Here is a 14,906-nt window from a genome sequence, read left to right on the forward strand (position 1 = left end):
TCTTTGTCTCATAGCCAGGTAGTTCTGTATGCACAGCAAAACATTCAATTCCACAGCACGTCAACATTTTTGGTTGTAGCATAGTTTAATCAAAGGTTCTTTGAATAGGTAAAAAACTCTTTTCTCTTTGCTTACAACCTTTTTTTTTTTTTTTACCTTTTTAATGATCATAAAGAAGCCAAGGCTTCCTCTTACAAAAGCCATGACTTTTTTTCCCCTATAAACTACGTGTTTAAGTGCTTGGATTTTATAAATCCATTAGCCTGGCCATGGGGAAGTGAGAATCACTGGTCAGAGGTTCATAGAGTCTCCCTTGTGACCTCTTTCATGAACGGACATCTTCCTATCAACCAGTTGGCCTTCAATACCATAATCATTGAATAGTGGGTGACAAAATTGGGGCTCCAGCTCTCCCATGTCACCCAGGCATTTCTGCAGTACTCCTGCCAACCAGCCTTGCAGAATTAACAAATGCAGTCTGAGAAATAAGTCTAGAACAGCATGTCCATGTAATACTTCCAATTTGTCTCATTCCTTTGTCTCTGCTTGCCAGCAGAATGGGAGGTGGCAAGCAGAGACAAAGGTTTATATCTTAACACCTGCCTTCTATTGCACAGTAGCTTTGTAACTTTTTTGCATCTGTAGCCAGAAATCAAAATATGTTCATATGAGCACAATTACAGGAAGACCTGGGATAATTTTAAGGTTTTCATTGTAAATACCACACTCGAAACAATCTTTAGAGTCTTTTTAAGTTCAAGACCTACATACATTGAATATTCTGACAGTGTGCTCTGTCAGAAACCATTTTTACTGATGTTTTCTTAGTGAGCATCATTCCCCAAGTGTGGAGAAAAACTGCAGAAAAGCATTTACAAGGAATCACATTGGCTCAGATAGGTGGAAATTTTACTGACATGAGGCCATGAAAGAAGAGTGGATAATAAGTTCTGTATGGACAAAAGGAGAATGATAAATGAGGACCAACATATAAAAATGAGTAAGATTCAAAATTAGCCCTCCCAAAGAAGTATCGATGTTATTTTGTGTTACAAAAACAGACAGAAGGACAGAGTGTTATGGGTGTTTCTTTACAGCTATCTATGAAGCTATAAATACACACACACACACACATAAATCATAAACTCAAAGATAAGGACCTTATTACATACAAATGTGATTGTTCACTTAAGGTTTGTAGGTAGATGGTATTAAATTATAATTTTCTAAAAGGTAAAAGCATGACTCATGTGGAAGGTAGAAAGCAGTTCAAGAGAGACATAAGGATATTAACAGGTCCGGAGATGTTAAGGACAAGCCCAATGTTATACACACAGAAACACAGATATGTATAGCTATCAGTGCTTGCTCAGTGCTTTTGCTTATTTGGGTGCTCATGGATAAAATTATAGATGATGACTTTGTGAGAAACTTAACTTTTGAGAAGTGAGAATGTGATTTTTCTTTTATGGTTTATAGATGGGTGGTATTAAGTTATAATTTTCTAAAAGGTAAAATCATGATGTTCATGCAAATATAAAATAAATGCATGTCGAAGAATTTTATTCAATTAATTAGTAAGGAATCCAGTAAGATATTAATACCAATTTATAGAGCATTTGAGAAACTAGGCAATTTAATAAAGAAATATTAGGATGAGATTGCTAGATTAGATTAAAAACTGGTTAATGTCTTAAAGGCCAATAAATTGTAATCTTTGGGATTATCTGTTCTTTGGGACAGAAATCATTTTCATCTCTACTCGACAAAAATTTATGATTTAAAATATAAATTCACCAAGTCTGCAACCTTTAATTAATAGTAAGCAGTGAGTCAAACTAAATACATTCTCCTAGAAAATCTTTAGGTGGACTTTGCTCCTGAATGACATTGAAAAGATATGCTGCCTACCTTTTTGCCCTGTTTTCAAGTTGTGGCTGATTTCTCTAACAGTGGTGAAAGGTACAAGAACATATTGTGTAATCCGTAAGAGAGCATTTGGATCTCAGCTTGTATATGAAATATCACATATTTTTAGTAATGAGAACCTACTTGGCAAGAGCTGAGAATAGAATCCCCAGAAAGTAGGCTTTACTTACCAAGAGTAGCTGGAGAGAGAGAGAGGATGAAACCAATCAATATTCTTCTCGACTTTTGTCCAATTTGATATTTAATAATTCTTTCATTTATCCATTTAGTGAGTCAACAAATATTTATTGAGCTTCTATTACATGCCAGGCATTGGGAATTAGGACAAAAAGACCAAGTTCTTGCCCTTATGGAGCTTATATTCCAATGGGAAAGACAGACAGCAAAAAATAAAACCGTTACAAGAATTAAATATACTTTTAGACAATGAAAAGGGGGATAATGAGGGATCGGAGGGGAGGAGTTCTAGATAGAATGGGCCGGGAACTCTCAGGAGGACTGGTAGGCCCTTGAGAGTGTGGCCCAGACAGAGCAGAGGACTTGGTGACAGATGGGCTCTGCTGTTCATCTTCTGATAGGCAGTCCCAGGCTGCCCACCGTATGAACATAATTCTTCACTGTTTTATGGTCCAGGACACCTCCTATTTGAATTTCTGTCTCCATGTCATGAGGCAGAAATTGGTATGGGGGACCAGAGCAGTGAACGGGATAAATTGTGCAAATAGTTACCCACTGGGGAAAAAGTAGGTACAGATTCCTGGGATAGGGCAGTGAGAGAAGGTACAGAACACTGGTTAGGAGCACAGTTTTTAGATCAGAGACACCTGGATTTGAATCCTATCTCTACATAGACACTTACTATTGTATGACTTTAGACAAGTTCTTTAAATCTATTTTCTATCTGTTAATGACACGTGATGACCATCCCTTCATGGGATCACTGGGAGAACTACATAAAATCATCTCCATAAAGCCCTAAGCACACAGGAAGCACTCAACACATAGTGTCCTTGTTATTTCTGCTGTGGGAGAGTCTGTAGTACCAGCTTCGTGCAGCAGGGGTTAGTTGGTCTTGCTGTTGCTCTGTAGTTCTTCAACTTTATGGAAAGATGAATCATTATCACAGAGTTCAGGTACATGTGAACTGGAGGCTCACCAGGTCTGGTGGTGGTGACTTCAGCTCTGTGGCCAAAGTTATCCCAGCAGCCAATCCAAGCTTTACAAAGAGATAGAAGTTGTAGACTTATGCCTGAACCTTTTTAACATAGACTCGGCGATTCTTGGATAAATTAAGAGTTTAGAAACTAAAATTATAATACTTTTTATGGAGTTTTGATTGGGGATGTTTTCCCTTCCCTTTCCTGTCCTTTCCTTTCATTGACTCGCTTTTTTTTTTTTTTTTTTTCCTTTCCTGCTTAGAAGTTGCTTTCTCTTCTGGAGAGCTATGGGTTAGGAAGCTATTAATTAACTGCTTCTTACTCTAATTTTCAATGAGATTTAATACAGTAGGGATAAAGCTGCCCTTTTTGAAAAGAAAGATTAGATGTCTGCAAAGTCCATGAATTGATTTTCTAATTGTTTTGGCAGTAATGTTTTTCATTGATAATGTAGCTAAAAGAAATAATAATTCTAATTAAAGTTTAAATGTCTTTTTAGATTTTATAGATTCTAGGGGGACCGTTTTCTTGCAGGGAATAAGTTAAGACCATAACATTCTTCTTTAACCCCACAATTATGATCAGGGGAATGTCTGTAATACATTCCATTGCAATTAAATTGCATACCCCAGACTGTTCAAGATCTGTTTATAAAGGAGAAATGGATTTTCCACAGCTGCTTGCCTGTTAGTGCATCTTTCATGCAACATTGCAGCAGCCAATGTATGTGCTGAAATAACAGACTTGAATTTAAACTTTCAAAGCTTTCATATCTTTCAAAAACTTCTCATTGCATGAATTGCTTAATTTGTGTACATGAAAATCCACTGATTACAAATGAATGAGAGTTAACCTAAAAAAGAGGAGGCTATGAGAATCTTTGTATATTTGCCCCCCCCCCAACTTTTCAGGAATTAGCAGGTATTCAATCTTGTTCCAGTATTCTGCACAGACCACAGTCATTACTGAGATCTCTCTGTGAAGATTGGAATCTTCTGTGAACAGTATGGGGCAGGTTGGATATTTCTTACAATATTCATGGGACCATTTTCACCCAAACAGCTGGAAAATATTTTCTGAGATGAATGTTTATAGAACAGATTCAGAGAGGAGAGGAGAGAAGGGGATGGGAAGGAGGAGAAGGAAAAATAATCCAAGCCAGGTCAAGGTGGGGTCATATAGAATAGACGTCATGGTCCAGCTATTTCATCTTTAAGAACAGTTGTCAGAACTTTAACTTATTAAATTATAATTTTAAGTCCCTCCAAGTTGCATTTAATTGATCAAGCCGCTGTGTATATATCGGGTCATCCCTATGGATCTATAGCATCTATTAATTGAGTGCCTACTAATTTTCACCAGAACCTTGAAAGTCAGATCTTAGTAGCCCCATTTGATGAGGGGGAAAACTAAGGCTAAAAAGCCTTATACGATTCACCTAAAGTCACCCAGTTATTAAGCAGAAGAGTTTGAATTTGAACCCAGGCCTATCTGACTCTAACCCCCGTGTTCTCTGCTGTCTCTCCCTGCGTAGGTCCAACTTCTTGGCTGACATACTCAAGGATATGTCTTCACATCCTTAAATTCCATACCTCCCTTAGAAATAATTTCCTAACAGTGAACTGCCCTAATAATGTTGTAGTTTATTTCCAGGGGCTGAATGTTGGCCTTCAGAGCAGGCTCCTACTTACCAGCTTTCTATTTCTAAAAAGCATTTGATGATTCCCTGTTCAGAGCTCACATACCTGTCAGAAGAGACTGCAATTTATCCCCAGGGATAGTTAACATTCCTTCCACCCATGAGACCATGTCAGGTGCTCTCAGAAATTGCAGTGCAGGCTCTCCCTCAGTGCTGGTCTTTTAGACTAGTAGCTGTCACTGATAAAATGTCTCCTTGGAATTGCAGAGACAAAGCTGCAAGGCAGCCAACAGGACCACCTCGTATCACCTGTGGTTATCAGCATCCTTATTGGTAATATCGGATTTTCTGGAGTTGTTTTAGTTGTATGAAATGTTCATGGGAACTTCGATGATCTCTGAGGAAATGCCTTCTGTAATGTTCCAGTTGTGAGGGGAGGCAGCCAGATTCCCACCCATCTGGCAGGCAAGTTCTTTCAGGCTGAGACTGAATGGGAATTTCAGAGGCCTGGAGAGGGCATACACAAGTATATCTTGCTTCTGTTTTTTCAATATGTAATTTGGAGCCTTTCCTGTCAGCCATCATGCAGTGTCTTTAAGAAGCACTGAATTGGAGGAAAACAGCCCCAAGTGAGCCATACTCTGTCTGCTGGAATGACATGTCCTTTCCTCTTTCTTCATGTACACAATTCTAATTCATCTTCCATCTACCCTCAGTGGCTTTCACTCTTTGAACTCCTTGACTTTGTCCTTAACTTGTACATGAATTTGCTTTCCACCTGATGCTCTCTGGGATCCAGAGAGCATATGCTCCTCACCAGCTTCAGCTGGTTCTGAAATGTCACGGTTTCTGTTAAAATGCTTCTTGCTCCTACCAAAGTAAACACCTAGATTTGTCTCTCCAGGGTGTGCAGTGAGATCATGACATAAGGAATCTTCTGGTTTTAAAATGGACCTCTGGCCTTTTCCCTGGGAATTTTGGTTATCTTCATCCATGTGCTTTCTAGAGAATTTCAGAAACTAGGATATTCTCATGTGGCCCTGGTCTTTGACACCTGCCCCCCAGATGGTACCACCACGGTGTTTACATAACTCCACCTCTACATTCCTCTGGAGCATCTCCCTAAGGTGCAACCCTAGTCTCCCCGCCTTCCTGCCCATTGGTTCCCAAGGGCTCCCCATTTATGAACTACATTCCGTCTATTTTCAGCCTTATATTCAGGACCTTCCACAGTTGGTTACCAATAACTGATCTGCCAGTAATTAACCTAAGTTACCCCCACACACATCACCCAAACTGGAACGCTCATGTACTCTTTCACCTGGAATGTCTGTGCCCCATCTCTTGTCTGTTGACATCTTAAGGACTTATGTTAAAAATCTCTTTTACAATTCCATTTCAGTCCTCACCTTTCTCTACCCTCTATTGTGGCCCTGGAGACTGTTATGGACTGCGTTAACAAATTACTCCTTCCCTCTGGCTTATGATTGGGTTTGGCCATGGGGAGGCCCCATAGGCTACAGGAGGCACCAGCAGGAAACTGATTGATTCCCTGGCTTGTACAAATAGCCACGACTCCTCTGGTGACCCTCTCCTGCAGCCAGAGCTGCTTTCTTTGCCTTCTAAGCCTAGGAATGGTAATGGCTCTCTTTGTTGCCAGCCCTAGGATGCATCAGCATCTCTTCTGGGCTTTATTTAACCCCAACCACTCTTTGTAAATAGTCCTTTCATCAAATGCTCCAAGTTACCTTTTTGGAGCATCCCATCTGTTTCCTACAAGGACTCTGGTACAGCACCTTCAAGGCCCAGTTTACTTATTAAAATTCGCCAATTTTATTCATTAGCTCAACAAATACACATTCATCTTCTATTTGGCACTATGTTATAGGCATTGGTGACAGAGTAGAGAACAAAACAGAGGCCTTACCTTCAGAGAGTTTACAGTATAATGGGAAAATCAGATTTCAAACGTACAATTATAACAAAAGATGGTGGAGATTATAAGAGAAGTATGGAGTGCACAAAACAAGGGGACCTAGTGTAGGGGCCAAAGAAGGTCATTCAGCTACATGAGCCATCTGCTATTTCTTTGTCCTTTCCTCGTGGCACTCAGTAAATTCTGTGTTATTATTGCTTGTGGACACTCTATCAAAAGCTGTCTCTTTTGAGAGCAGCAGCTGTGTCTTTTTCATCTTCATGCCTGCCTCAGTCCTTAGACTACTGCCTAGAATATTGTAGGAACTCAAGTATTGCCCAGTTGAACTGGATCAAGCCTTCTGAATGTTTGTGGACCTCAGCTCCAGCCCAGCCACTGATGGTGTTACATTATCAGGCTGGATGATGGTCAGATCCCACTTTTTTCAGAGCCACTGGGCTAACAGAAAACATGTTTTACTAGTTTAGAAAGAAAAATTATTGAATTGGAAGAACTCTCCTCCACATGGGTGAAGGGTTTACTAGGTATTGTCAGCTGAATACGCCCTGTTTTGGATATTTCTTGGCAGGCATTGGAGTCATTAGTTGTCAGAGGTGAGGTTTGAGTTTTTCTTTTACACTTATTTTTTTGCCTCACTGGCTTGTGTTTGTTTAATAGCACCATAGCTGATCTCAATGTGAAATATGAATGGAGATAAATCCAAATTCTACTTCAGAGCAAGGAGTTTGGGGCCATAGATAGAGATTAACCTTGGCACAAAGTTTTAAAAATTTGGGTTGGAATAGCGAAAATCTAGACAACATCCTGAGGCCACGAAGGTCTCAGAAACAAGGACAGGGTCCAATCCACAGGGCAGGAAGTAGAGGACTATGGGAAGAGAACGCTTTTAATATGGTAGACCAGAAGTTTGTAGACACATTTTTCCCCACCAAAAATAATTGTGGATAAAACAAAATTGCCTTTCTATAATACATGGCTTAGTGAGGCAAAGTAAGGGAATTCCTCAGAGATGAAAAATGATAAAGCAAGAATTGATAGAGGTAAGAGAACTCTGGAGCCTGGCAGAGGGTATCTTGTGTGAGGGTATCTGCCAATCTGTTTCCCTGAACCGTGGTTTTTAATGAGCAGTGAGTGCATCTGGAGACAAAGGGGCCCTAGTGCCCTTAAATAAGATATTGATTAACTTTGGCTAAGTATGTGAGCTATTATTTCTAAGGTCTCCACTGAAGGAATTGAAATAAAACGTGTAACCTTCAAACTAGTAGAGTGGGAGGGGAGAGAAAAGGAAAGATAGGAGAGGGAAAAATCAACACAGATGAAGGCAAGAAAGAAAAGGGGGGAAAAAAACCAAATCTAGAAAACAAAATTAACTAATAGAAAGCAAAAACTAGGATGGCATAAATGAATTCAATTTAATAGTAATCACAATCTTCATAAAGAAATTATACTGTCCAGTTAAAATTCAAACTGTTAGACTAGATTTTTAAAATTCAACTTTAAAGTCTTCAGAAGAGAAACCTCTAAAAACATAAGGAGCGAGGAAGAGTGCAAGTAAAATGATGGGGGAGTGGGGCGCCTGGGTGGCTCAGTCGGTTAAGCGGCTGCCTTCGGCTCAGGTCATGATCTCAATAGATTGAAAAGAATCTGTATCATATAGCCTGCATTCTCTGTAAGTTAAATTAGAAATCAATAATGAAAAAATAACTAAGGGAACCCCCATACTTTTAAAAATTAGAAAATACATTCTAACTTATGTATCCAAGAAAAGAAATCAAACCAGGAATTGGTGAATATTTAGAACTGAGCGATCTTGAAGATACTCCTCAGAATTGGCAGGATATAGATAGCTGAAGCAGCAGTAGAAGGAAGATTGCAGCCTTATTGCTTATGCTGGAGACAGAGAAAGCTGCAAAGCAATAGACCGAACATTCAACTCAAGATGTTAGAAAAAGAAAAGCAAATAAAGCTAAAGAAGGAAGAAGGAGGGATACAATAAATTTGAGTAGAAATCAATGGAAGAAAAACCACTCTATAGTAGAGAGTGTTAAAAATATTGTCTTTTTCTTTTTTTTTTTTTTCAAAAAACTAATACGACTGACAAACTACTGGCAAGACTGATGAACAAAAAAGAGAGAAGACACTAATAACTAATATGGAGAATGAAAAAAAGTACATTCCTATACATGCAGACATAAACAGAGATAAAAACAGGATATTACTGATAACTTCATGCTGATTATTTTGATTTTGATTATTTTGAGTATTTGGGCAAAACTCACACATTCCTAAAAAATATAATTTCCAAAGTTAATTCAAGAGGAAATACAAAATCCCAACAGCCCAATAACCAGGATAGAAATCGAATCATTAGTTAAAATATTTACCATAAGCAAAGTATCAGACTTAGATGGTTTTGTAAAGAGTTCCACAAAAAAAAAACAGGAAATGAATCATTCTGATCTTGCACAAACTGCTCCAGAGTGTACAAAAGAAGGAACACCTGCCTTTTAATGAATCAGATATATCCTTGATGCTAAAAATGGATAGCCACAAACAGAAAATGCAACTTTTTTAAATGTACAATTTACAATTAGCAACAAAGAGTATAAGCCTTGGAGAAAAGAAAACTAACAAAAGGTATGCAAGCTGTATCACAAAACTTTAAAGATGCTACAGAAGACTTTAATAAATAGGAAATATCAATATACCATTTTCATGGATAAGAACACAATATCCTAATATAAAGATGTGAGTTCTCCCCAAATTGACATGTAGATTTACACAATTTCCATCAAAATCCAAAAATATTTTTTGTACAATTTTAAAATGATTCCAAACTTCATATGAAAGATCAGTTAAGAATAGTAAGACATTCCTGAAGGGGAAGGAAGAGAAGGTGGGGGAATTTGCTCTGCCCAATTACAAGAAATAGAAAGCAGTAGTAATTAAGCTACTAATAGTAATTAAGGCACTTCTTATTCTTAGTATCTAAAATATTTTAAGAATTCCTACAAATCAATAAGAAAAGACAAATCAATTGAAAAATGGGCAAAAGGCATGAGCAAGTATTCCACAAAAGAGCAAACATAAATGACAAAAAAATGCATATATGAAAACATGCTCAATCTCATTAATAATTTTAAAAGTTAAAGTTAAAACCATAATGAGATAATGTTTCATACCCACCAGATTAGCAAATATTAGCTTGACAAGAGCAAGTGCTCTTGTGAAACAAGAGGAAGACTCACATACTGACAGCAGAAGTGCACACTGAAAAGGGCAACATTTTGGAATTACACAATAAAATTAAACACACACCTATTCTATAGCCCAGCAAGTCCATTCCTTTATTTAGATGCTAGAGAATGCTGCTAACAAAATATAATAACAGAAAACTGGAAACAACCGAAATGCCCATCAGCAGGAAAATGGATAAATAAATTCAATGAAATAATGTACAGCGATAAAAAAATGAAAATACCACAGCTATACACACTGAGTGGAAAAAGCAAGTCACAGAAATATATCTGGTGTATGTGTTTCAAAGGCGGACAGTGTTAAACTATTTATTTATTTATTTATTTATTTATTTATTTATTTATTTATTTATTTATTTATTTGTAATGCCATATAAATATACGGTAAAACTAATTTCTTAAAAATCAAGGAGTGATTAACACACAAGCAGAATGGGAAAGTGGGTACCTCTGGAGGGAAGAAAGTTTCAACAAGGGGTGAGGGAACTCATAAAATGGGCTTCAAAGGTACTGGTAGTATCTTCCTTGCAGTGGATTGTGGACATATGCATACTTTTTATATTGTCATCCATCCTGATATGCATTTGTGTTCTCTTCAGTCTTACGTATGTGTGGTTCACAGTAACACCACACATAAATAAATAAGGCCAGAGGATAAAGAAATGCAGTTGGAATCCACAACCTGGGCCCAGGAGGTTCTGAAGGATGACTAACGGACGGCAAAGACTCCCCAAGGCTGTGGTCCATGGTGGAAGCTAGAGAAAAGCTTCACTAGAGAAAGAAGAAAGCTCTTAAGTGAGGCAGAGGTGCCTGCTGATGCCCTTAGAGGTTGTTGGGAAATTTCATGGGAAGTATATGAATGATTTGAGCAAAAAAACTTGAGCAAAAGAGTATGGGCTTTCTTTTGAATCCAGGAAGGTACATAATTTGCACTCTTGCAGATACAAAAGCAGATATTATCTTTTTATAAATAAATAGGACATTTCTATCAGTTACTTAAATAAAGTTTTATCTTCAACGTGGCAGATAGTCCAGAAGTAGGCAATGTAGAGCCTATTCAGTGGGCTAGCAGTGTTTTCGAACTCCTGTCTTTCCACTTGGCCATTTTTAGTGTGGGGGCTTTATTACCCCATGCAGCTCCAAACTTTTCATCTACTTTTATGCAGCTCTAGGGCATTTTTCTGACTCTTGTCAGCAAAGTAAAGGCTTTCCTAGAACTTTCCCGCAGCCTGCCACTCATATCCTAGTAGTAAGAATGGTATTCACTTGGCCATTTCTTGCTGCCAGAGAGCCTGGGAAAGTAATGATTTTGCCCCTGCAGTCTGCATAGTAGGAGCAGGAAGAGTGAAGCAGGGAGGAGCAGCAATGGTTTCTGAGCAATCTCAGCAATTCAGCAATCTCTGTCAAAATACTTCACTAAGAATTCTTCCTCTTTTCTCCCCAGGAGCTAGTCTACTTGATGACCTCTATAAATACTTCTCCTTCCATCACTCCCATGGAGACACCATGACTGTCATGGATCCAAAGCAGATGAACGTGGCTGCTGCTGTTTGGGCTGTTGTCTCTTACGTCATCGCAGACATGGAGGAAATGCTGCCCAGGTCTTAGCAAGAACAGGAAAGAGAGCACTTTCGTCCTTTCTGGCCAGGAATGCTGGGTCTGCAGCTCCAGGAAGTCCCTCTTCAACTAACACTTTCATCTCACCTGATCCATTTTCAAAGCACAGTACTTTCTCATACTTTCTGTTACCATCTTTCTTGATACTTCCAAATTCTCTGTTTCTAGAGGAAGAAATGATCTTCACCCCCACATAGAATCAAAATATGGTAGGGATCACAGTGGGGACCTTTCTTTATACCACCTGTAAAAATTATTGGTTCTACTTTGAAAGTAAATCCTGGATAAATATTTGGAAGATCTCTGGGTTTTATGTGTGTATTGAACATTAAATCAAATGCAGTGATACCAATTTTTATGTTATTTATTGAAGGAGTTGAGGAATACGTAATTGTAGTATGGTCTTAGTTGAATGTGTGGAGGCACTTGGCTTTCTAATTTGTACATTTTCATCTCATTAGAATTTGTAAAATGAAATGTGAAATTTTTAATTAACAGGAAAAAAAGATGTCACCATTTTGAGATAAAAATCAAGTGTGTATAATCTAGTTGCCTTATTAAACATAATAACTAAGGTCTATCACCAGGCAAGTGACAGTAATAGTTGACATTTATGTTTTATATATTTCACACAATATTTCTATGAAGTTGGAGCTTATTCCCACTTTGCTGTTAATGGACTTGAGGCCCAGTGAGGCTAAATAATACTTATCAGGCCCAATAGAGCAAAAACATTGATCCTCGTCCACTCTGGGAACAATACCTACTATTCTTCCACACACAATGTCCAGTATTTAATTAAAAAAAATAATTTAAGGGGGCGCCTGGGTGGCTCAGTCGTTAAGCGTCTGCCTTCGGCTCATCCCAGCATCCTGGGATCGAGCCCTGCATCAGGCTCCCTGCTCAGCGGGAAGCCTGCTTCTCCCTCTCCCATCCCCCTGCTGTGTTCCCTCTCTCGCTGTGTCTCTCTCTGTCAAATTAAAAATAATAATAATAATAATAATTTTAAAAACTGCAGGAAAAAAATAAATGCATTGTCAAGAGTTAAAGCAAATAAGAGAGCCAGAGTAAAAGATAACCTGGAACTATCAGAGGGGACTCTAACATAACTGTGATTTATACATTAAAGATCTAGAAACTACATGTATGAACAGAAGGAGAATTTCAACAGAAAGATGAAAACTATAAAAGAGTCAAATGTCAATGCCAAAATAAAAAATATAGTATCAGAGATGAAGCATTTCCTAGTTGGATTTTTAGCAGACTGAACAAGGCTGAGGAAAGAATGGATGAACTTGAAAATAGGTCGATAAAAATTGCCCAAACTAAAACGGGAAGGGAAGAAATAGTGAAGGAAAACAAGCACCAAAATGGAGCTTCCAAGAGTTGTGATCTAATATGTATGTGGTCTAATATACATGTCATTGGATATCAAGGGACCTAACATATATGTATTTGAATTTCCAGAAGGAGAAGACAAAGTATCAGTTTTATTAATGGTAATAATTAAAAGGATTGACAGACACAGTAGGTCTTTCATTTCTGGCAAGGCAGGAAACTGGTACTTTGACGCTTACACTGAAAACCAAAAATTCTGGATACCATCTGAGAAATGCTTTCTTAAATGTATGCGTTAACTGGTTAAAAGGTAAAGAATATTAGACAAAAGATTAACTGAAGGCAAGATCCAAGAGGGAGACACAGAACATTAAACCAGCTTTCTCTTTGAGAAAATTTTCAGAAGGTGGTGAACTTCACTTCCATTTTTGCTGCTTTTCAGGGTTCAGAGGACTGTAGACAAATCCCAAAGCCTGCCATATTAATGATACTAGAGACCCCCCAATAAAATTGAGACCTCAAAGAATTATACCTCAATACTATGGTGAACTAAAAATAAATTTGAAGACTGCAAAGAAAATTACCATTATTGAATAAGTGCTGAGGGGAGGGTCTGAAGAGATTCCCATAGATAAAGTTACGATAATAATGAACTCACAGTCAAAAGAAAAAAAAATAAAATAAAAAAAACAAAAAGAAAGACCCATAACATTCTGAGCAAAAAAAAACTAAAAAAAAAAAACCATAATTAACCTGCAGTGTCCTTTGATATTGGAATTTTTAGATTGAGAATTTTTTAAACTCTATTATGTTTAAGGAAGTAAAAGAAGAGATTGAAAATTGAGAGAGCACAGGGCTATAAAAAGTGAACAGGCATGTTGTAAAAAAAATAAAATAACAACAACAAACAGAACTTCAAGGAATATAGACAACTGGAAGTGAAATTTAAAAATTAGAGAGTCGGGGCGCCTGAGTGGCTCAGTTGTTAAGCGTCTGCCTTCGGCTCAGGTCATGATCCCAGGGTCCTGGGATCGAGCCCCGCATCGAACTCCCTGCTCAGCGGGAAGCCTGCTTCTCCCCCTCACACTCCTCCTGCTTGTGTTCCCTCTCTCACTGTCTCTCTCTGTCAAATAAATAAATAGAATCTTTAAAAAAATATTAGAGGGCCAGTTTAACTGCAGATGAGAGAATTCGTGAACTGAAAGAATAGTGAAGAAACTAATGAGAATTTAGCACAGAATGAAAAAGATATGGAAAATATGAATGAAAGGTTAAGAAATGTGAAAGATAGAGTTAGATCATCTAATATATATTTAATCAGGGTTGCAAAAAAGAAAAAGTAGGACAAAGAATTATAATAAATGAGAAAAAATAATATAGAACATGAGAATAAGAAGAAATAATAAATGAAAATCTTCCAGAAATAATGAATTAGATCAGTTTGCACAGTCAAGAAGTCCAGTGAATCCCAAACAGCAGAAATGAGAAGAAATCTACACTAAGACATGTTGTAGAGAAACTGTAGACCACAAAAGTGAAGATCTTTGAACCAAGAGAGAAAAGATGAATTATTTTAAAAGGAGCAACAATTAATAATAGCTAACTTCTTAATAATAGCAACAGTGCAAGTCAGAAGACATTGGAAAGGTATCTTCAACATGCTAAGAGACAACATTTGTCAACCTAAAAATTCTATGCTCAGCAGAAGTATCATTCAAGAATGAGAACAAAATAAGGGTATTTTCAGGTAAATAAAAACAGAGAGTTTACCACCAGCAGACCTTCACTAAAGGAAATGTGAAAATGTGGACTCCTGGCAAAACTCAGTGGTCCTAGAGTGAAGACAAGAAATGAAGAGTCTTGGCTCCACATGAAAAATCAGTGATCTTTTAGGCCCAACTACAGGCAATTACAAGGGCTTTGCCTGGCAGGCCTCACAGGGGAAAGCTATCCTCCTCATGCAAGACCTGGTACACAGCTGGTGCATTATAGTTTTCTGAAAGGAGTTGCAGTCAAGGACTCAGGACCTCTGG

The 14,906-nt window shown here is 37.9% G+C and overlaps 1 protein-coding gene across 2 annotated transcripts in view; it reads left to right on the plus strand.

The window, feature by feature from the left end:
* CPQ (carboxypeptidase Q) overlaps positions 1–11,887 on the plus strand; it is a 451,967-nt gene extending 440,080 nt beyond the window's left edge. For both annotated transcript variants that reach the window (XM_027582022.1, XM_035726988.1), the window contains one exon: positions 11,363–11,887. In XM_027582022.1, coding sequence (XP_027437823.1) covers positions 11,363–11,526 — 164 coding nt within the window. In that variant the 3' untranslated portion in view covers positions 11,527–11,887. The remainder of the gene's footprint in view (positions 1–11,362) is intronic.
* Positions 11,888–14,906: the final 3,019 nt, after the last annotated feature.

Source organism: Zalophus californianus, chromosome 4 (assembly GCF_009762305.2).
Source record: "Zalophus californianus isolate mZalCal1 chromosome 4, mZalCal1.pri.v2, whole genome shotgun sequence".
NCBI lineage: Eukaryota > Metazoa > Chordata > Mammalia > Carnivora > Otariidae > Zalophus > Zalophus californianus.